We start from the raw sequence: 27,313 nt of genomic DNA, 5'->3' as shown, positions 1-27,313 counted from the left end.
ATCTTTCTACTTTAGCCATTTAAGTAGTTCTCAATTTTCCATTATAAATATGTGGAAGTGAACATTCTTATACATAAATCTTTGTATATACCTTGGGTCAGAATAAATACTAAAGAAGAAAATTCTTGGGTTAAAAGGTATTTGTATTTTTAAAGTTTGCAATTCATCACGACAAGGTGATCTCTTTAAATTGCATCAATCTACAGGTCTACAGGTCCACCAGGGATATGAATGACAAGGCCAGTCTTGCCCTCTCCTCAGCTCTGGATATTACTAGTTTCTCAAAAACCACTGCCGATGTCAGAAGTTACAAATGCCGTCTCAGTAGTTATTGGATTTACATTTCTGAATACCAACGAGAAACTGTGTCCATGCTCTGTGGGGATTACTGGCCACTTATACCTCTCTTGAACTGCTGAGTCCTGTCTTTCTTCTTCCTTTGGGCCTTACTTTTTGTTTGACTGTAAGCTATTAAGAGATAAAGGATATTAATCCTTTTTATATTGAAAATACTAAATACTTCTTTTTTCAATGTCCTTTCACTTTTTTTCCCAGAAATAACAGACATATATCGCCATGTTAAGTCTAAGGAGTATATATAGCATGATGACCACAACAGGTTTAGCTAAAATCCATCTTTTCATATAAATAGAATAAAAAGAAAAGAAGATAAAAGGAAAAATAAAATTCCTCCTTGTGAGAACTCTTAGGACTTATTCTTAACAACTTTCCTATTTCTTTTAAATGTACAAATGTTTTAAATCTAAATATTCAAATCACCCTTTTCCTTTATAATTTCTTTCTTTGCTGATAGGTTTCAAGTCCTTTTGATATAAAGACCTATTTTGAAAGCAGATTAGCTTAATACATTTTAAATGACTTCATAATGCATTTTAACACCTGAGACCTCCTAAAAAAAATCTGCTTCTGGGGGGAAAAAAAAATCTGCAGCCCTCTTTTATTATTGCTCTTTCTCAAATTTCTGGTGTTTTTGATTTACTTGTTTTCCATAAACCCTTATAAATAATTTGGTCATGTTCTTAAAGCAACAACAAAACCTTTTTGGGATGCTTACTTATGTTGCTGTAATTCTATAAATTAACTAGAAAACACTACAATCTTTGTCTTCCCATTCAAGTACCTGATTTGCATCTCTATTCAGGTCTTCTGCTACATTCTTCAGTATAGTTTCACAGTATTTTTCTGTCACTTAAGATACTATTGTAAATGTGATCTTTTACATTGTATTTTCTAACTGATGACTCTGAGACATAGGAAAGCTACCAATTTTTATGGCAAAGAACGACTGTTTTGTCCTCCTTGTCCCATCTGTTTTTTCCCCGTTTTGAGTAGCACTTCTACAATGATGTTACATAATACTTATCAGAGGCATCCTCATCTTGTTCCTATACTTAACAGGCTTAATAGGCAAGCAAGAAAATGAACCTCCTAATTCATACTCCCCCTCCTCCCTTCACTTCCACCATCTATATGGTTTTGTACACCAAAGACCCACCGATTCACCCAACAGTTTTTGTGAACAACCTGCTTCAGCATAAGTCTTATACTCCTCCACTAGATTAAAATCTGGGCACCTGATTCAAGGTCTCACCTTGGACCCAGAAGCCAGCCTGCCCCCTAGCTGATCATACTTCAAGGAAGTGATGGCTGCTTTGTGTCCATTGAAGGTCACATTTCCTTCCCCACTCAGGAGACTGAAGATTCGGATAGACCCATCCTCATAACCAACAGCTAAGTGCAGCCCATCTGGGGAGGGACACAAGCAAGTGACTTCTTGTTTAAGTCCCTGAAGGATAAGGATCTGAAATCACAAGAATCATAAACAACGCACAGGTGGAGTTAAGTGCATGATTAAAGGAAAAATGTGGGAATAATCAGGGACAGTAAAAATAAGAGCATGAAGAATTCCAAATCATTCTTTAAGTAATAATGAAATTCTGCAATTCATCTCAAGTTCTTTCATGTAGGAATTATTTGTACAGGGCAATGCAACATTCAAGAAAGGGTAAAATTTTCTCCAAAGCTCTATCTACATCAGTGTGGTATGTACAAAAATTTCCCAAGTGATAAATTACTAAGTCCTTATCCTAAGTTAATACCAAATGATATTCCATCAAGGGTTATAAGCACATCTATGCTTTAGCTGAGCCCCATCTTGAAAGAAACCAACCTGTATGGCACTAGGGTGCTACATGGTTTACCTCAAGAAACTGGCTGGCAACAAGTATCAAAGTATTAATCTCTTGGGAGTCACACAGTGACTGGGCAAGACTAAAATGCCTATAATTTGGTGTGGTGGAAATGGCAAGCTTAGGGAACTTAGCAACACAAAGTGTCAAAGCCTAGTTTAACAAACTTGGGCCTCCTCCGTTCATTAAAAAAAGGTTCCACCTTTTTTTATACTCACCACAGCTGAGTATTATTCCTTTTAAATTACGAAAATTTTATAACTAGCAGTGAGGGCAGGTAAAAGAACTTGAAAAATAAAGAACTGGTAGAGAACACCAAACATGTCTGGAATTGTGATTACAAAAATTACCTGTAGATACTACAAATGGATACCTAAGACTTAAGCTCCTATTTGGTCATGGCTTTCAGAATTTAGATTTCAGAATTTTTCAGATTCTAGCGCAGAAAAAAAACAACAGAACCTGATACTTGGCTACCTAGAAGTAGCCCAAAGAAGAAAGATTTCTCTTTTAGAGGCACATACATTAAAAAAATCAATCAATCAATCAATCTGTGCATGTTACATCAGAGCTCTCCCACTTCGACCTTTCCATCCTCAAATACCTATAAATCAGTTGTCAACCTAGTTGATCTCTGGCTTACCTTCTCTCCTTTCCTTAAGTCCCAGATGAAAACATGTTCGCAGGCTGGTACTGCCACATAGCGTCCTTTTTCACCACGAAGTGTCACAAAGACAATATTACCTTTTTGGCTGCCAATAAGGCCAAAGACTGCACTGGCAACATAGCGTAGGTACTGCTTCGTGAGCCCCATGTTATAACGCCTGATACCGCAAGCGAGACAGCTGTGCACACACATATAAGAGTCAGTTCATTGAGTACCTCAGTTTTGCTGGGCTGGCAAACACCACCATTTATCATGTGATTAAAGCATGTAACCTTTGCCTTCTTAACGTTTATTTACTCTGAATAAAGCACTGACATAGATACCTAGACATCATTTTGTATTTGCTGCTGACTCAGCATTTAAACCCTCATTCCTCTAGCTTCAAATTGGTCACCTTGTTATGCCCACCTCGCAAATAACTAACACGTGGCCTTAATGGAGCTAAACAATTTACTTCTGTTCATTCAACCACCGTCAAAGTTTTTACACCGAGATTGACAAGATTGAGTTAGAAAACGTCTACAATGAATTACTGTAATCCTACTACCTAGATAAAGTGCTGTTTTAGACACTAGAGTGTTGAATAAAATAAAATCCCTAACCTCGTGGCACACATCCAGCACAGTGAGTCTCAAACTCTAGTATGTATCCGAATCACCTGTGAGCTTATGAAAACAGACTGCTGGGAATCACATCCACCAAAACTCCCTAGTGCTTCTGATTCAGTAGGTCTGAGGTGGGTCCCAAGATTTTTTTTTTTTCTAAGAAGTTCCTAAGTGATGCTGCGGTTGTGTGGTTTCTCACCTGAACTACTGTTCTAGTACATGTAGGTCCTTCTCTGATTCCCAATCAGGTCAGCTACCTACCCTTGGCACAGAAAAAGATACAGCAACTTGGCATATAATTTTTGAAAGATGCCTTACTTACTTAGTTCTCACCCTAAATCAAATTCACTGAAAACACTGTTTATGGATAAAAGAGACAAAAAATTAAAGAGATACTAAGTCAAGCCTGTCTGGTCTTGATATGGAAGAGTGAAAAGTACCCCAAACACCCATGCAACTTAAACAAACAAACAAACAATACTAGACAGCGGTTACACCCTTTTTTGGGAAGCTGATTTTTGTTGTTGGTTTTTACACGTGGTTTAACTCGACAGGGTCCATTTCTGATTACACTTGGTTTTAGCTTACCTTAACAAAAAATATTTAATGCCAACTCTCTTTATTATTTTCTTTTAGTAACCACTGACTTTTCCTCACCTATGAACCAACAAAACCCAGATAAAAATCAAGGTAAGAATATTAACATGGTGATAATGCTGTTAGCCTAAGCCATTTGATCAACTCTTCCCCAATTCCTTATTCCTCCAGCCCCTCAACTGTAGTTCTTCCTCTTGGCAGTCTTTGGCCATCTATCAGTTCTTTCCACAGTATTTTCCTTGGAGACTTCACAAAGCATACGTAAGCATAGGGATACCTACACCTCTATTTCCAGTCCTGTCCATGTATGTGAATACAAGTGATAGAATTCCAAAAACTTTCATGAGATATCCATCCAAATACCTTGCAGCATCACACTGAACATGGGTAAAACCAAACCTACCTTGCTTCCTCACCCCTTCACCTTTTCCTTATTCTAAGACACACAATCTCCCTTGTCATTCAGGCTCATAAACCTTGTATGTAACCTTGTATGAGCAAACTTTGGCTCATTAATAAAAAGATTATAGCAGCCAAGCCTTAAAGAGTATTTACTATATTGATAAATTAAATGTATACACCTGAGTAAACATAGCGTAGTCATTTAATTACAAATAGTAATTGAGTTAATCAAAAGAGTTAACATATACAAAACACTTAAAGAAGCATCGAGGGGCACCTGGGTGGCTCAATCCATTGAGCCCCGGCCTCTATTGTTTCCACTGGGGTGATGATCTCAGGGTTATCAGATTGAGCCCAAAGCTCAGTGGGAAGTCTGATTGACATTCTCTCCCTCTGCCCCACCCTTGCTCACACTCTCTCTAAAATATTTTTTTTTTAAATCATGTATAATATTGTAAATATAAGGATAAAAATTCTTCACAATAACCTTACAAAGTGGGTATTATTCTTACCTCTATTTTACAGACAAGAAAACTAAGCAAAGAGATGTGAAATAGCAAGCCCAAAGTCATTTACGCAGTTCTAAGTGCCAAAGCCAGGTTCCAATCCTCAAATTCCAAAATTTGTTCTTTTAACCTCCAAGCCAAACTGCTTCTCTCTGCCTCTGTCCTCTTTTTTGTCAGAAGCTTCCACCTAATTCATTGATTTTCTGAAGTAGGATTCTTTTCTCTTTCCACTTTCTGTTCCAGCTCTTTATCACGGGGTTCTTGTCAGGTTAGCTGGTTTCCTTCCCTGTCCTGACACCTTGCTTCCTTTATACTGTTCCTCTCACCTAGAATAACATGCACTATCATGTCATCCTATTTTACCAAATCGGTGTTAACCTGCGGTCTACTTCTTCCGAGGCCAGACCATTCTCGTCGCCTTTTCGTTTAATGTTTAAAGTTTTCTTCAATGTTTCCTCAATGTTTAAACGTATCTTCCATACAACTTGGAACTAGTCACACGCACATATCTTACCGCCTTTTGGAGCGCGGTCACGACCTAACCTCCTTCCGCGACCTACCTACCATCCCAGCTTCCCACCTACGGAGCCTGAAAATATGTTTCTACGATGCACCGGGGGGCTCGGGTGTAGTAACAGACCTGTCAGACGTCCCTAACCCGAGTCTTCAGTCAGGACAGGCTGAGGGGCTGCTCCGCGCACGGATCGTGCTGTCCGGGCATCCTAGGGAGATCTGGTCCACGCACCAGCCCCGGGAGTTAGCGGGAGGCCGCCGGGGACGGTAGGTTCCCAGTCGCCTCCCTAGCAACAGCCACCAAGTCCCCCCGCCTCACCTGATGCTGGAGCCACGGAGGACCACGCAACTGTGAGCGACGAGCAAATGCGACCGAACGCCATGCCCTTAAAATACTTACCTTGGCCTCCACGAGGCTACGAGCCACCTGGACCCGCCTACGGGACCTACCCCTTCCGGGTCCGCTTCCGTACCCACTTCCGCCCGGCATTCCTTTTGCCTTTGCGGAGGAAATGACGTAGGAGGTCTCTGGTTGGTGAGGGCCGGCCGGTAGCGGAAGTCGTTGTTTCGCCACTCAAAGCTCTTGCAGCTGGTCACTCCAGCCTCCTGGGACTTTGACTCGCCTGACCGCGGAGTTCCTGACCAGGGGTGTCCGGGGATGCCGCTTGGACGCTTTCTACGTGGAGCTTAAACCCGCCCCGCTGCCGCCCGGATGGGACCGCCGGAGTGCTGTGAGAAGCGGGACTAGCACCGGGGCCGGGAGGGAAGGCGGGGCGGAGCGGGCTGGGGGCGCGGCGGGAGACTCTGAGGACTCGGCCGCGGCTGAGGGTGCGGGCAGAGAGGATTAGTGCTGACCACTCTCTGGAGGAATGAGCCTTCCGCTTCTTCACCAGAGGTTGTCTGGCTCCTCTGGCCCGCGGCGCTGTCGGGAACTACCTATCGAAGAGAAGAGAGAGGGTAGGCGGACCTGGGCACCAGGGATATTGGTGCTGGAGTCACCAGGGAGGCACGCGCCCTGATGCAGGTGAGATAGGGCGGCTGGGACCCTTGCGGGTTACAGTCCCAGGGTCGAGTGTGATTTGCCGCGCGTGTGGACCTGGCGAGGGCAGCTCGAGTCAGGGCTAGGTTAAGGCGCTACGCCCAAGATGCTGAGTCGTCTGGATCCTCGCAGTCCCTGGAGTGACATTGGTCTGGCTGTGTGTTTCCGCTCCCTGGCCACTTGAAGGGGAAGTGACCAGGGCTGACTCCTCCTTGCTTGGTAATTGAGGATTAGGTGCTCTGTCACCAGGTAGAAATTAGCTTTTCTCTATTGCAGCTCTGTCCGCTTCTGTTCTTGGGCTGTACAAAAATGTTCAAAATGAGTGCCGATGTCTGTAGTGGTGGAAAATTAAAGCTAACCTATTGCTGTACAAAAGAAATAAGCCTCTGCCTTCGCTTATTGGACAATATATCCGCAGCCAACCTAGAAATTAGACTTTTATCTGAATTATCTGGTTATTTTCAGATGTTTCTTGAGTTCTTTTTTTCTCCGTTTCTTGAATTCTTAAGACCTGCAGCCAGTCTTCCACAGTCAAGAAAATTGCAGTAGCGAGTGGGTATGATGAGACTGTAGATGTAGGTGTTTTGAAACAAGATTACTGTGGGTTGGATGAATGAGAAGGGAGAAATTGTGGTAACAGACTATTTTTACAATAAGTTTCATGGGGGGAAGGAAACATTTAGGTGGGTGTGTATAGTAAGTATCTCCCGTAGGACATGCGCATTGTATTATTATTGGGAAAAAAAAATGTGTGCTTCAGTAGAAAACTGCATAGTCTAGATTCTATCTAGAAAGCTATTCCAAGGAAGCTATTTTACAACTCTGTGAACTATAGAAAACTAATGATCAGTTCTGTACTTTGAACAGGTTCATAAGCAAACACTCAACCTAATAAATCAATACTAAATAACTTCTGTCTGTAGACATGCAGATTCTGTACTCTTAGAGATTCAGTGGAACTTATGTTCTTATACATTAATTTCAATATTCCTGATCTGTTAATGTGTTCAGTTTGGGATTTCTTTTATCTATCACCTGACAGGTTCTCTTTTGAGTTAAATAAAATGTTGAACACATTTTCATCTTTATATTTGAATGAGTCATGATTCTGCTTAAAAAAAAATCCTTTTAATATTACAAAATATTACGAAAAGAGACAATCACAAATGGAAAAAAAATTTTAATAAGAGTTGGTGTAAGAGCAACTGTGTGCTAAGATAATGCATCTTATAAGTTCCCAAATCATACAGGTTTTAAAGAGTATAATCTTAATTTTTAAGGAATTGTTCAATGTATTAATACTTATAATTAAGACATGGTAAACTTTTAGTATGAAGGTGGTACTACAGACTCACATTGGAGCCTGTACTTTGGATATTTTTGAATGACCATATTAAATTTGATCTGGGCTATTGATACTGCTTAGAAATATTTTTGCTATACTGGATTTATTGTTGACATATCTAACTGCTTCACCTAAGTAACTTTAAAAAAGTTTATTTCCATTTGCATAGAATGAATTTTAATATTATAATAGATTTGGTGTTGGGATGGAGGTATTATACACAAAAATCTAATGTGCCCTGAAGTTTTAAATATTGAAATAGAAGGCATAAATAATGGTAAACCTGTAATTTATCTCTTTATACTTTTATACAGGCCTATCTAATCACTATACCCATTTTGTAGAACAAGCAAACAGATTTAAAGTTCTTGTTTTTCTCTTTTAAATGATACCATTTTCTATTTATCCAGACAAAAACTGGGCTATGCCGAGACAGTAATGTAGAGTATTCTGATTCTTCCTAGTCTTAAACAATAAAAAGCTAACCTCTCTAGTCAATCCAGTTATTCATATAAAGCATTATTTAGAGGACTTCTTAAACTAAAAGATTGAAAGACTTTTTAAAAAATGAACATTTATTCTAAATGTTTACAATATTTGAGAAAAAAGAAAGCCACAGAGTAATGAGAATGGTTTATACTCATTATTCATTTGAATTATAAAGGATACATGGAGAGCTCTCGTTGTTTTTAGGTCTTCATTTGTGAAGATACTGAAGATAACCCTTAACATAGTATGGCTAAGGAAATCGATATGATCCATTCTGGAATCTTCTGTTTGCCTCATGTAGGCTTTTTGAACCTGGACATGGATGTCTTGCCTCGGGAGCCTTTAATACTAAGGCTTAGTGTTTGCTTATGAACCTGTTCAAAGTACAGAACTGATAACTGATATTCAGTGGAAAGTCTTGCTTTAGCTATAGTAGCCTTCTCCCCACCTCACCTGATTACTCTGTATTATCACTGGGATTCTTTTTTTTTTTTTTTTTTTTTTAAGATTTTATTTATTTATTTATTTGACAGAGAGAAACACACAGAGAGAGGGAACAGAAGCAGGGGAAGTGAGAAAGGGAGAAGCAGGCTTCCCACTGAGCAGATAGCCCTATGCGGGGCTTGATCCCAGGACCCTGGGATCATGACCTGAGCCGAAGGCAGAAGCTTAAATGACTGAGCCACCCAAGCGCCCCTATCACTGGGATTCTTTTTTTTTTTTTTTTTTTTTTTTTATTTTTTATTTTTTATAAACATATATTTTTTATATACATATATTTTTATCCCCAGGTCTGTGAATCACCAGGTTTACACACTTCACAGCACTCACCAAATCACATACCCTCCCCAATGTCCATAATCCCACCCCCTTCTCCCCAACCCCCTCCCCCCGGCAACCCTCAGTTTGTTTTGTGAGATTAAGAGTCACTTATGGTTTGTCTCCCTCCCAATCCCATCTTGTTTCATTTATTCTTCTACCCACTTAAGCCTCCATGTTGCATCACCACTTCCTCATATCAGGGAGATCATATGATAGTTGTCTTTCTCTGCTTGACTTATTTCGCTAAGCATGATACGCTCTAGTTCCATCCATGTTGTTGCAAATGGCAAGATTTCATTTCTTTTGATGGCTGCATAGTATTCCATTGTGTATATATACCACATCTTCTTGATCCATTCATCTGTTGATGGACATCTAGGTTCTTTCCATAGTTTGGCTATTGTGGACATTGCTGCTATAAACATTCGGGTGCATGTGTCCCTTTGGATCACTACATTTGTATCTTTAGGGTAAATACCCAATAGTGCAATTGCTGGGTCATAGGGCAGTTCTATTTTCAACATTTTGAGGAACCTCCATGCTGTTTTCCAGAGTGGCTGCACCAGCTTGCATTCCCACCAACAGTGTAGGAGGGTTCCCCTTTCTCCGCATCCTCGCCAGCATCTGTCATTTCCTGACTTGTTGATTTTAGCCATTCTGACTGGTGTGAGGTGATATCTCATTGTGGTTTTGATTTGTATTTCCCTGATGCCAAGTGATATGGAGCACTTTTTCATGTGTCTGTTGGCCATCTGGATGTCTTCTTTGCAGAAATGTCTGTTCATGTCTTCTGCCCATTTCTTGATTGGATTATTTGTTCTTTGGGTGTTGAGTTTGCTAAGTTCTTTATAGATTCTGGACACTAGTCCTTTATCTGATATGTCGTTTGCAAATATCTTCTCCCATTCTGTCAGTTGTCTTTTGATTTTGTTAACTGTTTCCTTTGCTGTGCAAAAGCTTTTGATCTTGATGAAATCCCAGTAGTTCATTTTTTCCCTTGCTTCCCTTGCCTTTTGCGTTGTTCCTAGGAAGATGTTGCTGCGGCAGAGGTCGAAGAGGTTGCTGCCCGTGTTCTCCTCAAGGATTTTGATGGATTCCTTTCGTACATTGAGGTCCTTCATCCATTTTGAGTCTATTTTTGTGTGTGGTGTAAGGAAATGGTCCAATTTCATTTTTCTGCATGTGGCTGTCCAATTTTCCCAGCACCATTTATTGAAAAGGCTGTCTTTTTTCCATTGGACATTCTTTCCTGCTTTGTCGAAGATTAGTTGACCATAGAGTTGAGGGTCTATTTCTGGGCTCTCTATTCTGTTCCATTGATCTATGTGTCTGTTTTTGTGCCAGTACCATGCTGTCTTGATGATGACAGCTTTGTAATAGAGCTTGAAGTCCGGAATTGTGATGCCACCAACGTTGGCTTTCTTTTTCAATATCCCTTTGGCTATTCGAGGTCTTTTCTGGTTCCATATAAATTTTAGAATTATTTGTTCCATTTCTTTGAAAAAGATGGATGGTACTTTGATAGGAATTGCATTAAATGTGTAGATTGCTTTAGGTAGCATAGACATTTTCACAATATTTATTCTTCCAATCCAGGAGCATGGAACATTTTTCCATTTCTTTGTGTCTTCCTCAATTTCTTTCATGAGTACTTTATAGTTTTCTGAGTATAGATTCTGTGTCTCTTTGGTTAGGTTTATTCCTAGGTATCTTATGGTTTTGGATGCAATTGTAAATGGGATTGACTCCTTAATATCTCTTTCTTCTGTCTTGCTGTTGGTGTAGAGAAATGCAACTGATTTCTGTGCATTGATTTTATATCCTGACACTTTACTGAATTCCTGTATAAGTTCTAGCAGTTTTGGAGTGGAGTCTTTTGGGTTTTCCACATATAGTATCATATCATCTGCGAAGAGTGATAATTTGACTTCTTCTTTGCCGATTTGGATGCCTTTAATTTCCTTTTGTTGTCTGATTGCTGAGGCTAGGACCTCTAGTACGATGTTGAATAGCAGTGGTGATAATGGACATCCCTGCCGTGTTCCTGACCTTAGCGGAAAAGCTTTCAGTTTTTCTCCATTGAGAATGATATTTGCGGTGGGTTTTTCATAGATGGCTTTGATGATATTGAGGTATGTGCCCTCTATCCCTACACTTTGAAGAGTTTTGATCAGGAAGGGATGTTGTACTTTGTCAAATGCTTTTTCAGCATCTATTGAGAGTATCATATGGTTCTTGTTCTTACTTTTATTGATGTGTTGTATCACATTGACTGATTTGCGGATGTTGAACCAACCTTGCAGCCCTGGAATAAATCCCACTTGGTCGTGGTGAATAATCTTTTTAATGTACTGTTGAATCCGATTGGCTAGTATTTTGTTGAGTATTTTCGCATCTGTGTTCATCAAGGATATCGGTCTATAGCTCTCTTTTTTGGTGGGATCCTTGTCTGGTTTTGGGATCAAGGTGATGCTGGCCTCATAAAATGAGTTTGGAAGTTTTCCTTCCATTTCTATTTTTTGGAACAGTTTCAGGAGAATAGGAATTAGTTCTTCTTTAAATGTTTGGTAGAATTCCCCCGGGAAGCCGTCTGGCCCTGGGCTTTTGTTTGTTTGGAGATTTTTAATGACTGTTTCAATCTCCTTACTGGTTATGGGTCTGTTCAGGCTTTCTATTTCTTCATGGTTCAGTTGTGGTAGTTTATATGTTTCTAGGAATGCATCCATTTCTTCCAGATTGTCAAATTTATTGCCGTAGAGTTGCTCATAGTATGTTCTTATAATAGTTTGTATTTCCTTGGTGTTAGTTGTGATCTCTCCTCTTTCATTCATGATTTTATTTATTTGGGTCCTTTCTCTTTTCTTTTTGATAAGTCGGGCCAGGGGTTTATCAATTTTATTAATTCTTTCAAAGAACCAGCTCCTAGTTTCGTTGATTTGTTCTATTGTTTTTTTGGTTTCTATTTCATTGATTTCTGCTCTGATCTTTATGATTTCTCTTCTCCTGCTGGGCTTAGGGTTTCTTTCTTGTTCCTTCTCCAGCTCCTTTAGGTGTAGGGTTAGGTTGTGTACCTGAGACCTTTCTTGTTTCTTGAGAAAGGCTTGTACCGCTATATATTTTCCTCTCAGGACTGCCTTTGTTGTGTCCCACAGATTTTGAACCGTTGTATTTTCATTATCATTTGTTTCCATGATTTTTTTCAATTCTTCTTTAATTTCCCGGTTGACCCATTCATTCTTTAGAAGGATACTCTTTAGTCTCCATGTATTTGGGTTCTTTCCAAACTTCCTTTTGTGGTTGAGTTCTAGCTTTAGAGCATTGTGGTCTGAAAATATGCAGGGAATGATCCCAATCTTTTGATACCGGTTGAGTCCTGATTTAGGACCGAGGATGTGATCTATTCTGGAGAATGTACCATGTGCACTAGAGAAGAATGTGTATTCTGTTGCTTTGGGATGAAATATTCTGAATATATCTGTGATGTCCATCTGGTCCAGTGTGTCATTTAAGGCCTTTATTTCCTTGCTGATCTTTTGCTTGGATGACCTGTCCATTTCAGTGAGGGGAATATTAAAGTCCCCTACTATTATTGTATTGTTGTTTATGTGTTTCTTTGATTTTGTTATTAATTGGTTTATATAGTTGGCTGCTCCCACGTTGGGGGCATAGATATTTAAAATTGTTAAATCTTCTTGTTGGACAGACCCTTTGAGTATGATATAGTGTCCTTCCTCATCTCTTATTACAGTCTTTGGCTTAAAATCTAATTGATCTGATATAAGGATTGCCACTCCTGCTTTCTTCTGATGTCCATTAGCATGGTAAATTCTTTTCCACCCCCTCACTTTAAATCTGGAGGTGTCTTCGGGCTTAAAATGTGTTTCTTGGAGGCAACATATAGATGGGTTTTGTTTTTTTATCCATTCTGATACCCTGTGTCTTTTGACAGGGGCATTTAGCCCATTCACATTCAGGGTAACTATTGAGAGATATGAATTTAGTGCCATTGTATTGCCTGTAAGGTGACTGTTACTGTATATGGTCTCTGTTCCTTTCTGATCTACCACTTTCACTGGGATTCTTAATCTGAGTCTGGGAACCCTCTCAAATTTATTTGCAACTCTTTGCCTCTATGAGCTCCTCAGATGCTCACATTTTGTGTAGTAAAAAGGTCTTGACTTCTTACATGATTCTCAAAGGGATCCGTGACCCCCAAGAATGTTAAGAACCACTGTACCTTAAGTATCAGGAATCAAATTTTCCTGCCTAGCTTGGATTTGCTGTGTTGAAGGAGAAGGGACATTTAAATCTCTTTTTGGTGAGAGGATCAATTGCAGCTTAGAGATGGAGCTAAAAAGGAATTTACCCTTTATTAAATGTCATGACACTTTCTATATAATGCCATTAAACTTTGAGAGCTCTCAACTGTATTTATTACTCATTAAGTACACAATATCTTATGGGTGACAATGACTTTTAAGATCTGGGAAGAAGGGGCATCTGGGGGCTCAGTCATTAAGCGTCTGCCTTCAGCTCAGGTCATGATCGCAGGTCCTGGGATCGAGCCCCACATCAGGCTCCCCGTTTGGTGGGAAGCTTCCTTCTCCCTCTCTCACTCCCGCTTGTGTTCCCTCTCTCACTGTGTCTTTCTCTGTCAAATAAATAAATAAAATCTTTTAAAATAAAAAAAAGATGTGGGAAGAAGTTCCCATAAATTATATGGACAAGAGGTGATTAGAGATATAAGTGAACCACCAGAAGTATACTGTCAAAGTAGGTAATAGAATTTCAGAGAAAGAATGATCAATAGTTAATGTAACTAAAATGTGGTTAGTTCCTGGATTTGACATTTGGTCAATCATTTTAGACCTTGAAAGAGCAGTTTTAGCATTGTTAAGTGATGGAGGTGAAACTGCAGTAAGTTGAATAAATGGGAGAAAAGAAAATAGAGCTGCAAAACAGATTATGCTTATAAAGTTAAATCGTAGAATGAGGAGTTTCATTGGTGCCTGAAGAAGAAATGCAGTAGGAAATTTTTTTGAGAGCAGGAGGACCTAGGGGATAGAGAGATCAGATATTGTGAAGGGGGAGTTAAGACATTCTCTTACAGGAGAGCTGATGAAGTGGAGTAAAATGTATAAATAAAAGTAGTTTGGCAGGTTTAAAGTGTGGCTCCCAGATGATGCCCTTACCTCTGTAAAACTCTTCTACTTTTGGTCTCAACTGTCATTTTGTGGAAGAGACATTCTCTGCTTCTCAAAATTTTAAATTAGCTTTCCACCTTTTCTTCTTTACAGAACATTTCTCACAGATTTTTATTTCTGTGATTATGTATATTTGTGTGATTTTTGGGAGCCACACTTTTTGTGAGTCTGTCTCTTCCATTAGAGTCTCCATACCTAACAATACTTGAATAAATGAGTGCCTGGAACAAATAAGCATTTATTACCTTGCATTTTCTGTGGGTCAGGAATTCAGTAGCAGCTTGCAGTGGGGTCAAGCTGGGCTGAAGTCATTTGAAGCCCAACTAAGGCTGGAAGATCCAAGGTGATTCCTTCACCTGCATAGGTGTTGATGCTGGTTGTTGGCAGGAACCCTCAGGTTCTTCCCATGGGGGCCTTTCATAGGCTGCTTGAGAGTCCCGCATCATGCAAGCACTCCAAGAATGAGCATGATAGCTTTTATGACTCGTCCTTGGAAGTCATATGCAGTCATTTCTGCAGTGTCCTGTTGGTTACAAGGGTCAGCCCTATTCATTATAGGAGGCAGCTATACAGGGGCATAGATATCAGGAAGCAGGTTATCATTGAAGGACATCTTAGAGGATGTTAACCACAGATGCGATATAGTATAGCATAGAGAGTCACCCAAGAATTATTAAAACAGTTTCATAATAGTGTTGGAGGGTCCAGCTGACATTGGAAAACATGCATTTGTTTTGGCAGCAGACAGGATAATTACTGATTTTTTTTTTTTCTAGTAACATAAGAGCAGGATTAGAGAAGACAGATGTTGGATTGATCTAGGTGTTGGGGATTAACAAATCATTTCAAGAGCAGACATTGAGATAAATAAGTGTATCTTAATTCAGCAGTGTGTGTTTTGTTTTTGGTGCTCATTAGAGTCTTTGACAGCAAGTGTTTTAATCTCTGCCACACATGGAGACATCTTCATTTCAACAGTGGAACAGGTAACTTTCACATGGGCTCTGAGAAAGTTGTAACAACTTTTATTGTGCCTTGCTTTGAATCCTCACAGTAACCCTAGGAGTGTATTACTCTCATTTTTGAAATAAGGGAACCCTGGCTTACGTCAAGGATAGCAGAGCTGTTAGGTCCTAGACCCAAACTCAGGCCTGCTAACAGAACCCCAGCTCTCACATTGCGCCACCCTGCCTCTCCCTCGCAATATAATTGCATGTGGAAATATTTATCTCAAAATACTGAAGAAGACAAGCTCAAAACTGTACATAATCATTTCACCTATCATAGAAAAAGTTAAGAAGTCTATTACTAAGTTTGGGAGTTTTTCCTTTCTTAACTTTTTTCCTAAAACGTTCTATAAGTGAGTATTACTTAGAAAGAAAAGTTATTTTAAAAAATTGTGTCCTGAAAGTACTTGAGTTTACAAAATGAAAGCTAAGTTTAATGTTTAATGGAATTTTTATATTATAGTTAAGAAGTTTTAACATGGGGTGCCTGAGTGGCTCAGTTGGTTAAGCAGACAACTTCAGCTCAGGTCATGATCTCAGAGTCAGGGTCCCAGGATCAAGTCCTTCATTAGACTCCCTGCTCAGCAGGAGTCTGTTTCTCCCTCTCCCTTTACCCCTTCCCCCATTTGTGCTCTCTCTCCCTTTCTCTCATGCTCTCTCTCTCTCTCTCTCTCAAATAAATAAATAAAATAAAATAAAAATTTTAGCATGAATCATTGTCCTCAACAATCTGTGAATAATTTTTTAAAGTACTAATTTCTGCAAAATGTCATTCCATTGGGCTTCAGGCGGTTCAACCATGGAAAATAAATGGTCTCTATTTGTCTGCTATTCAGCTTGTCCAGCTCAGGTTTGAACACTTTTTAACAGATCAACAGATTTCGTGGTTGCCTCCAGTTTCAAAGGCCAATGGATGGACTAAACACCAACTTCTAGATAAAATTAGTTTCTTTATTTCAATAATCTCAAAGGAGTATTTTGTATCAAACAAGAATAATTTTCTTACACAGTTTTATCGTGGTATAATCTCTAAAGCCTTTTAGAAATTGTTAAATGATCATGTGTTCTACTCCATGTGCTGGTACAGGAATTAACATATTGTGCCTGATCCATGGTTCATTCCACTTAGTATGTCACACTTCTCACCAAGAAACTCCTGTCAATTGCAGACATTCAGTAAATGTTGAAGGAGTTGTCCTGGGTTTCTGGAAAGTAGAACTGGTGGGCCATGTGATTATTTTAATGGCTGTGATTCTTTGAAAAGAAATTGTGCTGAAATAATCCCCCTTTATTCCTGTTTTAGAGAAGCTATAGCAATTCTTTGTTATATATTGGTTTTTATGGAGTATTTTAAGCAGCTAGTCACAATGTCCTTTAGAGTGTTTCACAGTAGAGATTTGCTTTTTGATCTAATAGAAATAAAGTAATATATGTACTTCTCTATTAAAACAGTTCTTTCTTTTCTTTTAAGCTAAAGTCTGCAGTGAATATTGAATCCTGAGGAATTTGGGGAAAGACATTCCATGGATCCCTTGGGTGCACCTTCCCAGTTTGTGGATGTGGACACACTACCAAGCTGGGGCAACTCATGGGAAGATGAATTAAATACTTCTGATACTGCAGCTGAAACATTTCAGGAAGACACTATTAGATCACCTTTTCTTTACAATAAGGATATCAATGGGAAAGTGATTCTTTGGTAATTCTTTGATTAAATCATATCATGATAGAACAATACCCATAAGTTCTTCTAAATTATTTTTTTCTCATTGTTTCTTCTAAACTTTTTTTCTCATAATTTCTTCTAAACTCTTTTTTGTAAGACCTAGCATTGTTAAAATACTGTTTTGCTTATAATTAGAGTTTTATTGAGGAATAATTGACATACAATTAACTGCACATGTTTAAAATGTACAGCTTGGTGGATTTTAACATGTATGTATCCATGAACCTTCTGTGTTACTTTAATCACCACAGTCAAGATAGTTAATATATTTATCACCCCCAAAAGTATTTCTTTGTGTCCCTTCATAATCCCTCCTGTCTCCTTCTCCTCCCTGACTCCACATCCCCCAGCAACCATTGATCTTTCTGTCACTATAGATTAGTTTGCATTTGCCAGAGTTATATATAAATGGAAATCACATGACCTTTATTTTTTTATTCTGGCCTCTTTCATTCAGCATAATTATTTGAAAGTTCATCTATGTTCTTGCATCTGTTAGTAGTAATACCTTTTTTAAAATGCTTTATTGTGGTATAATCCGTGTATCATACAATTCACCAGTTTAAGTTGTATGTCTGTGGTTTTTTGTATATGCAAAAAGTTGTATAAGCATCAGCCATAGTCCGTTTTAGAACATTTTCATCACCTCAAAGTCCTGAATGCATTAGCAGTCTTCCCATTTCCCCCATCTCTCAGCTGCAGCCAACCACTAATCTGCCTTCTCTGTTTATAGATTTGTATATTCTGGACATTTCATGTAAATGGAATCAAGTGTGACTTAGTATAACGTTTTGAAAGTTCATCCATATTGAAGTATGAATCAGTACTTCATTCCTTTCTGCGGCCAAATAATATCCATTGTATGGCTATACCTATCACATTTATCAGTTTATCAGTTCATTAGCTGATAGACATTTGGGTTGTTTCCACTTTTTGGCTATCATAAATAATGCTGCTCTGGTGTACTCTTGAAACCAACCACTGTCCACTGTCTAAGCATTCTGTTACAGTGAAAGAGAAATACGAAAGAAGCAAAGGAGTAACTTGAGGGTTCTGTGGGTTTCAGGGTTAGAGCATTTGCATTGAAGATTCTAAGATGTCAGATTAGTCTTCCTGAGTCCAGAACTACTTTTTCACCCTTGCTTAAGCTTGTGAGCTACCAAAACCAATGTTGTGAGGGGAGTGAGGATAAAATGTTTTGAAAGAATTAGCAGTTAACTTTCTTATCTCCCTACTTTTCCCCCACACTTGTACTTTGTTTCTCATTTCCTCAGGAAAGGAGATGTGGCATTACTGAACTGTACAGCCATTGTGAATACCAGCAATGAAAATCTTACAGATAAGAACCCTGTGTCAGACAGTATTTTTATGCTCGCAGGACCTGATTTGAAGGAGGACCTCCAGAAACTGAAGGGTGAGTGAGGTTTGCTAGGTATATTATTGCTTAGGAAACATTTATTTTTGATATGTGAAGAAGCATGTTTTGCGTTTAGTGAGAATACTAAGTAGATGTAGCTATTTTGTTGTTGTTTAAATTCATAAACACAGCTTTTGAAAACCCCACACTGTGTTAAAAGCGGAACACTGAGACTTTACTCTCATGTTCTCAAATTTTAAAGATTTTATTTATTTATTTGACAGAGAGAGATCACAAGTAGATGGAGAGGCAGGTAGAGAAAGAGGAAGGGAAGCAGGCTCCCTGCTGAGTAGAGAGCCCGATGCGGGACTCGATCCCAGGACCCTGAGATCATGACCTGAGCCGAAGGCAGCGGCTTAACCCACTGAGCCACCCAGGCGCCCATGTTCTCAAATTTTAAAATAACAGTCACTGTGGCCAGTTAAATCTTTGGTAGTGTTTTCTTGGCTGTGTATTTTTCTTGTACTAATAAGCTTTGGGAAACAACTATCCTTTCTCTAAACTGAAAAATTTTATGATTTGATATTGATAGAGAATTTTTCGTATACCTCATGGGAAGTGATTGTTGCACTTTGGAAATGTAATTGACTTACCGATAAAACCAAAATGCATTTTAAGAGCAAAATATATTCTTGACTAATTTTGCACTTGCTCCTTTTTTCTTAACCAGAACATTCTTCTGAGAATATTTCATTGGAAATGGGTACAGGAAGAGTTCTATTAGTTCAGAATCTTGTTTACTTTATTTGCATTCATTTTCTTAAATTACCAACCTAGCAAACCAGGTTACCGTTATTTGAGCCCAAATAGAATATTATGAAATTCAATCATCCCATTTTATAAAAAGTAATTATGAAATACAGCAGTGTTTCTTAAAATGTAAACAACAAATCTCATCTCCATAAAATTCTGATTTCTTTGACCTCTAGCATTTAATAGTGAAAATTGTTTTCTAACCTAATAAAGATATTAGCATTTGAGCAGGAATACATAATGCTGACTCCATGAACAAAGGAATAGGGAAGAAGTACATCATCTAATTAAGAAACTGAACTCTATGAAAGCAGAAAGAGGGGGAAAAAGGCCTCAATTAAACTAAAAACATGATACCATGAAGAACATGTAGAAATTAGAAAATGTACAGATAATACTGAGAAGTTTCTTGATAACGGTAATAGAGAAGTTGGTCTGGAAGAATTCCTTATGGTCCATGTGCATATGTGTGTGTGTGTTCTCAACCTTAGAGCTGGACCTAGGGATAAGAAAAAGGAAGTAATAAAATCTAATACAAGGATACAAGTAAAGCTTCAGTATTTAACAGCATATGTTTGAGAGCCTCCAAGCAAGAGTTTACATTATAACTCTGCCCTTCACTAACTGTGTAATGTAAAACCAATTACTTCACCTCTGGGCCTGAGTTTCCTTTTCTCTAAAGTGGGCATGGTGGTAATAGTCTCTACCTCAGTTTCTGACACATAGCAAGAGTTCAGTGAGTATTTGGGGATGGAAACAGTATCATGAAAACCAAATTAAATAATGACCATTAAGTGTCAGGCACATTCTAAGTGTTTAGTGTTATTGCTGATGTTAGCTACAGGCCTCAGTTGTTTGATGAGTCAGTGCCAACCTGCAGGCATCTTCAACAACCTCATGAGTGATTACAGTGTGACTTCCCAAATCTGTGTATGATAGAAAGCTGAAAGGAGTTAATAAGGAGATTTTGGATATTAGACCAAGGAATTTTAAATATTCTAAACTGACTGGTAGTATGAGCCAAAAAATGAAAACATTGACAGGGATGAATATAAAAGTTTTGCAATAAGTTTAAAACCTTAATTATCCAAATTCTGGTTGGGGAACCCCAGTTTGACAACCCTTATTATATAAGAAAGTATTTGCTATTGGAAACATGGCATTATCATTCATTCCATTTTTAATGCAAAAAACTCAAGGTTAACGCTTTACTCCTTATCCCCCACATAAAGTCTGTCATCAAGCCATAAATATATCTTGTATCTCTTTATCACCACTGCCTCCAACTTAGCCTATCCTGCCATCATCCCCTCTGTGAACTACAGCCATAGCTTCCCTTTCATCTGGTCTCCCTACCTTCATTCTTTTTTAACTAAATCTCTTTAACACATGCAGTAAGCATTGCTTTTTAAATTGTAAAGCCCTTAGTATTGGTTCTCTGCTTTAAACCATGTAGTGCCTGCCGTTACACTTAAAATGTAAACTCCTTAAACTGGTTTCCTCAGGACCTTCAGAATATCAGTTACTAGCCTCCAGGCTCCTTTCACATCCCCTTTTCCATTCTCTAACATATTGAACCAGTCTGATCTCTAATTTCTTCCTTTAGCTCCTTTTCAGTTTTGCATGTACTTTGCTCCTTCTCTCAGTTCTTCACTCTTATTCTTAAGTCTTTGCTTGTATCTCTTTCGCAAAGCACTGTTCATTTACTTCAGAATTGGCCATGATATATACTCCCCATGATATATACTCCTAGCATGTAGTACTTCTCTTTGGGGCTCTTATTACAGTTGTAATTTCATAAATTGTTTACCTGATGAAAGTGTTCCCATTAAACTTTGGCTTCTATGAAAGTCTTATTGGTCTCCATGTGTTCTGTAGCAAGAACAGTGGCATCATCCTGTAAGGAATAGATATACGACTAGAAATTCTCTGGGATTTTAACTAGCTAGACTCAGCAATGATAAGGTCTCATTTCTGCTGTCAGATTATATCAAAGAAATTCAGCATCATAGAGGAAGGTAATTTCTTATCAGCTTAAAATTGACTATTATGTCCATAAATGTTTTATGTAAGCCTGATGGTAATCCAAAGGGAACAAACCTTTAATAGATACACAAAAGATAAAGGAATTAAAGAATACCAGTAAGAAAAAGAAGTCACAAAGGGAGACTGCAAGAAAGGAACAAAGGACCTTAAAAAAAAAACCCAGGAAGCAATTAACAAAAGGGCCATAGTAATTCCTTACCTAGCAATAATTATTTTAAGCATAAAAGGACTAAGTTCTCCAATCAAAACACACAGAGTCGTTGTTGGATTTAAAAATATAGGTCCAACAGTATAGCGTCTACAAGAGATTCACTTTAGGTTTAATGACACACATAGGCTAAAAGTGAAGGGATGCTAAAAGATACTCTGTGCAAATGGAAACCAAAAGAGAGCAGGAGTGGCTGTACACATGCCAGATAAAATAAACTTTCAGTCAAAATTGATCACAAGAGATAGAGTTCACTATATGGTGGTACAGGGGTCAGTTCATCAAGAGGATGTAACAGCTATAAATATGTATGTACCCAACATTGAAGCACCTAAATAAATATTTAAGGCAAATGTTAATATACTTAAATGGAGAAACAGCAATACAGTAATAGTTGGGGACCACAGCATACCACTTTCAACACTGGATAAATCATCCAGGCAAAATTAATAAGGGAACAGAAGGCCTAAATTATACTATAGACCAAATGGGCCTAATAAACATATACAGGACATTCCATCCAACAACACCAAATACACATTTTTCTGAAGTGCATACAGAACATTCTCCAGGATTGATCATATGTTGGGCCACAAATCAAGCCCTGTCAAATTTAAGAAGATTGAAATCATATCAAGTATCTTTTCTGACCACAGTGGTGTGAAACTAGAAATCAGTAATAGGAAAATTTAAAAATTCACAAGTACATGGAAATTAATACATTTCTGAACAATCAGTGGGTCAAGAAGAAATCAAAAGGGAAATCAGAAAGGATATAAAGGATATAAAGGATCATGGAAGACTGCTATGAATAATTACAGGCCAACATATTGGATAACCTAGAAGAATTGAGTAAATTCCTAGAAAGATACGGTCTGCCAAGACTAAATTGTGAAGAAACAGAAAATCTAAACAGACCAGAAGAAGTAAGGAGATTGAATCAGTAATCAAACACCTCCCAACAAAGATAAGCCTGGGACTTGAGAGCTTCACTGGTGAATTCTATCATACATTTTAAAAAGGATAGTAATTTTCCTCAAATTTTTCCCAAGAATCAAAGAAGAAAGAACATTTCTAAATTCATTTTACAACACTAGAATTACCCTAATACCAAAGTCAGGTAAGACACTGCAAGAAAGCTATAGTCCTGTATCCCTGATGAATATAGGTGCAAAAATTTTCAACAAAATCGTAACAAACCAAATTTAAAAGTACATTAGAAGGATCATACACTACATTTTCTTTATTCATTTATTTACACATTTGTGTGTGTACATATATATATATATATACACATACACACATATAAACAAGTGTGTATATATTGTGTGTTATAAAATACACATACACACAATGGGATATTATTTAGCCATAAGAAAGAAGGAAATCCTGCCATTTGTGACAACATGCATAGTACTTGATGGTATTATCTATGGTAAGTGTAGTAAGACAGACAAATAATTACATGACTTCACTTATATGTGGAGCCTAAAAAAAAGCTGAAGTCAAAGAAATAGGAGAATGGTGGTTGCCAGAGAGTAAGGGAGATGACATGTTGCTCAAAGGAAACAAATTTCCAGCTATAACATGATTAACGTCTGAGGATGTCATGTACAACATGGTGATTATAATTAACAGTTCTGTGTTACATATTTGAAAATTGCTAAGAAAGTAGATCTTAAATGTTCTCATAAAAGAAAAAGGTAGTTATTTGAGGTGGTAGATGTGTTAACTAACCTTATTGTGGTTAACTATTTCTCAATGTATACTTGTATCAAATCTTCATTTTATACACTTTAAACTTATACAGTGTTATGTGTTGATTATGCCTTAGTAGAGCTCGTGGGGGTGGAGAGAAGAAGTACAGTATCAGAGTCAAGAATGGCTGTCCTTTATTTGTCTTGGTAGGACCTGTAGTATACAGTCAGTATTCATCTTATTTTTATTACAAATTTTTAAGAGTCATGATAAACTGGGGTACACCTAAAAGAAAATGATTAGCATGATATATACACTGTGGAAACCATACAATTTGAAGATATAGTTTAAAGGGCTGGGGTTGAGACAGCTGGGTAGCTCAGTCGGTTAAGCATCTGCCTTTCGGCTCAGGTCATGATCTCAGTCCTAGGATCCAGTTCTGGGTTAGGCTCCTCCTCAGCAGGGAGTCTCCTTCTCCCACCCTCCCCTGCCTACTGCTCCCCTGGTTGTGTGCTCCCTCACTTTCCCTCTCTCTTCCTCCGACAAATAAATATATAAAATCTTTTTAAAAAAGAAAAAAAAATTAAGGGCTAGGGTTGGCATAGAGAAAATCTGAGGGAAACTGATTGTCTTCCTCAAACAATTCAAAAAGCTTCACACTGAAGAGAGTGAGAGATAGTTTTATTGTGTTCCTAGAATCCTTGGTGGGAAGATACATAAAACTTCATCTATCAGTTCAGTCAGAGAAAATTTTCTAAGAAATAGAGCTTCCTAAAAATGGAGTGGGCATACTTGGCCTATTATACCCAAATTTAAAAAAAAAAAAAAAAAGAGTGTGTGTGTGTGTGTGTGTGTGTGTGTGTGTGTGTGTCTGTGCTTCCCAGTCTTACATCCAGTCTTTGAATTTAGGAATTTTATGAACCTAAAGATATGTGGGTTATTGTTTTGGTAAAGAACGTGTGGTAAGAGAGATTGATAAATGATGTTCAGCTTTAGAGTCAGAATAGAATCTGATAATTGTCCTACTTGTTTCTGGGCAAGAATCCATGTAATTTATAGATACTTAAGTAGCTAAAGGATCTCCATGTACAAAATGAAAAAAATACTTTCTTTTCCCATCAGGATCACTATATAGTTTTGCTGCTTAGATGTTCCATCACTTGGTTCTTAAATGTGCAGTTTTGCTAGGATGGGAGTACATATACTTTTTGGTGGCTCTGTTCTTGTATGAATAGGACTCTTTGCTATAAGCATTAAGACAACTTTTGTATTTCTTACTGTGGATGTTGAGATTTAGAAGTAAGTGAAGTTGAAAAGCCCTAACTAATCTTTAATACTCGGATATATTCAGGTTAGCATTGCAGCAATGCTCCTCAGCAGAAGATGTAGTCACGGATAAAAGATGCACTGGACAGAGTTATGACTGGAGTGAATTTGAACTGATTCAGGAAATTTGTATTTGTTTTACAGGAATTAAAAATACTTTGAGGAATGTGTTTTAACTGTTGATAATGATGTCAGGATTTGGGCTTTAGGTTAGAAGAAATCTGGGCTTAGAAAGAACAAATGGAAGATTGGGAAGCAATGCAACAGTACTTAGCCTAAGTCTAGTCTCCAGAGTTCTGAGTTTTGGTTAACAATTATTAAAGGAAAGGTGAGATTCCCAGAACCAAAGTTTCCTGAATACTTAACAGTTCTTTACTGTTTCTGTAGTCTATCCTCAGAGATCTTCGGGATTGATTCTGCAAACTGACTTCCAAAATATGTGTTTGCTTGCTTGCTTTATTTTTTTTATATATATTATTTCTTCTGAATAATTGTTGTCTACTTACAGAAGCAATAAATGCAAATTGTAGAGATTATATGCACAGAAGCTGCAAAATAAATGAAAACTTAACATTTCCACCCCACAAAGATCACCAATACTAGTTCTATGGTACATATTCTTCTGGATCTTTCTGTACGTATATGTAGGTATATGCATACATTCTTACACATTTTGTTATTAGCATAAAATAAAATTTGTATATACTGTCCTTATCTTTGATCAGATAATTGTATACATACTTTAAAAAAAAAAAGATTTTATTTATTTATTTGACAGAGAGTGAGTGAGCACAAGTAGGGGGAGCAGCAGGCAGAGGGAGAGGGAGAAGCAGCCTCCCTGCTGGGGGGCTCAATCAGAGGACCCTGGGATCATGACCTGAGCTGAAGGCAGATGCTTAATGACTGAGCCACCTGGGTGTTCCAGCTGCACATATACTGTTCTGAGGCATACTTTCTTCAGTAAATGAATTCCACCTTTTGGCTTCAGAAATTACTTTATCTAATACCCAAACCATATTATAAATTTACAGTTGACCCTGAAATGCCCTCTGCAACTACTTTGTCCAAACTGATACTCAATCCAGGGTCACACATCTAACTGTTGTATCTTTAAAAAAAATTTTTTTCCATCCAACTCAGTTCCCTTTTTAGGATACCAACTTGTTGAGTGGACTAGGCTGAGATGTTTTCCAAGATGGCCCACCATTGGATTTATCTCATTACCCTGAGGAGCCATTTGGTTTCCTGCTTTATCCCTTGCATGTTAACCTGGAAGTTATATCTAATGGAATCAGGTTTAACTTAAGCATTCCATAGGTTATATTATATTGTGTACTTAATGTATCATATTGGAAGATGTGTGAAATCTGATTGACCCATTAGTGGGTTATTACTGACACTAAGATGGTTCCCTGGTATAAAGTCATGAAAGCTTGATTCTTCTATTTATATAGTTGTTTTACTCTTTGTGACTGAAAAGTAATCAATATGGGGTTATTTAAGCTCTGTGAATGTCCAGTTCTCTGTCACACGTTCACATAATGGTTTTAGCGACTATTTATAGGCTTTGTCTGAGTCAGTAATTCCATTAAGATTATGAAGTTCTATTTTTCTAAAACCTATCATTATATCCATAGTTACTAGCTAACATTCCTGTAGAGTCTTTCCTCAATAACTGATATGTGGTTACTCTGAATTACAGTTTCTGTGAGAGGGTAGGGTAAATGCTTGTTTTATTTACCATTTTTCACTGGCTCAAATGGTGCCAAAGAGGTTTTCCACCTTTCTCTTTTTCTTTTCTTTTTTTTTTTTTTTTATAAACATATAATGTATTTTTATCCCCAGGAGTACAGGTCTGTGAATCGCCAGGTTTACACACTTCACAGCATGCACCATAGCACATACCCTCCCCAGTGTCCAAACCCCACTCCCCTCTCCTGACCCCCCTCCCCCCAGCAACCCTCAGTCTGTTTTGTGAGATTAAGAGTCACTTATGATTTGTCTCCCTCCCGATCCCATCTTGTTTCATTTATTCTGTTCCTACCCCCCCAAACCACCCACATTGCATCTCCACTTCCTTGTATCAGGGAGATCATATGATAGTTGTCTTTCTCCAATTGACTTATTTTGCTAAGCATAATACCCTCTAGTTCCATCCACGTCGTCGCAAATGGCAAGATTTCATTTCTTTTGATGGCTGCATAGTATTCCATTGTGTATATATACCACATCTTCTTTATCCATTCATCTGTTGATGGACATCTAGGTTCTTTCCATAGTTTGGCTATTGTGGACAATGCTGCTATTAACATTCGGGTGCATGTGCCCCTTCGGATCACTATGTTTGTATCTTTAGGGTAGATACCCAGTAGTGCAATTTCTGGGTCATTGGGTAGCTATATTTTTCAACTTTTTGAGGAACCTCCATGCTGTTTTCCAGAGTGGTTGCACCAGCTTGCATTCCCACCCACAATGTAGGAGGGTTCCCCTTTCTCCGCATCCTCCCCAGCATCTGTCATTTCCTGCCTTGTTAATTTTAGCCATTCTGACTGGTGTGAGGTGGTATCTCATTGTGGTTTTGATTTGTATTTCTCCAATGCTGAGTGATGTTGAGCACTTTTTCATGTGTTTGTTGGCCATCTGGATGTCTTCTTTGCAGAAATGTCTGTTCATGTCCTCTTCCCATTTCTTGATTGGATTATTTGTTCTTTGGGTGTTGAGTTTGCTAAGCTC

The 27,313-nt window shown here is 38.2% G+C and overlaps 2 protein-coding genes across 5 annotated transcripts in view; one reads left to right on the top strand and one right to left on the bottom strand.

Moving 5' to 3' along the window:
* The window catches only part of WDR3 (WD repeat domain 3), a 29,864-nt gene extending 23,847 nt beyond the window's left edge, over positions 1 to 6,017 (bottom strand). Inside the window, exons 1-3 of one of the 2 annotated variants that reach the window (XM_059137013.1) lie at positions 5,901 to 6,017; positions 2,854 to 3,055; positions 1,613 to 1,822 (exon numbers count right to left, since the gene is read on the bottom strand). In XM_059137013.1, coding sequence (XP_058992996.1) covers positions 1,613 to 1,822; positions 2,854 to 3,024 — 381 coding nt within the window. In that variant the 5' untranslated portion in view covers positions 3,025 to 3,055; positions 5,901 to 6,017. Of the gene's footprint in view, positions 1 to 1,612; positions 1,823 to 2,853; positions 3,056 to 5,819 lie in introns of both variants that reach the window. The other variant, XM_059137014.1, reaches the window with a different exon arrangement.
* Positions 6,018 to 6,043: 26 nt separating this feature from the next.
* The window catches only part of GDAP2 (ganglioside induced differentiation associated protein 2), a 72,399-nt gene continuing 51,129 nt past the window's right edge, over positions 6,044 to 27,313 (top strand). Inside the window, exons 1-4 of one of the 3 annotated variants that reach the window (XM_059137016.1) lie at positions 6,044 to 6,231; positions 15,318 to 15,385; positions 16,878 to 17,105; positions 18,407 to 18,546. In XM_059137016.1, the coding sequence (XP_058992999.1) occupies positions 16,930 to 17,105; positions 18,407 to 18,546 (316 nt within the window). In that variant the 5' untranslated portion in view covers positions 6,044 to 6,231; positions 15,318 to 15,385; positions 16,878 to 16,929. Of the gene's footprint in view, positions 6,232 to 15,317; positions 15,386 to 16,877; positions 17,106 to 18,406; positions 18,547 to 25,088; positions 25,225 to 27,313 lie in introns of those variants that run through there. The other 2 variants (XM_059137015.1, XM_059137018.1) reach the window with 2 other exon arrangements.

This window comes from Mustela lutreola, chromosome 10, assembly GCF_030435805.1.
Source record: "Mustela lutreola isolate mMusLut2 chromosome 10, mMusLut2.pri, whole genome shotgun sequence".
Lineage (NCBI taxonomy): Eukaryota > Metazoa > Chordata > Mammalia > Carnivora > Mustelidae > Mustela > Mustela lutreola.
This window is presented reverse-complemented; position numbering and strand designations above follow the sequence as displayed.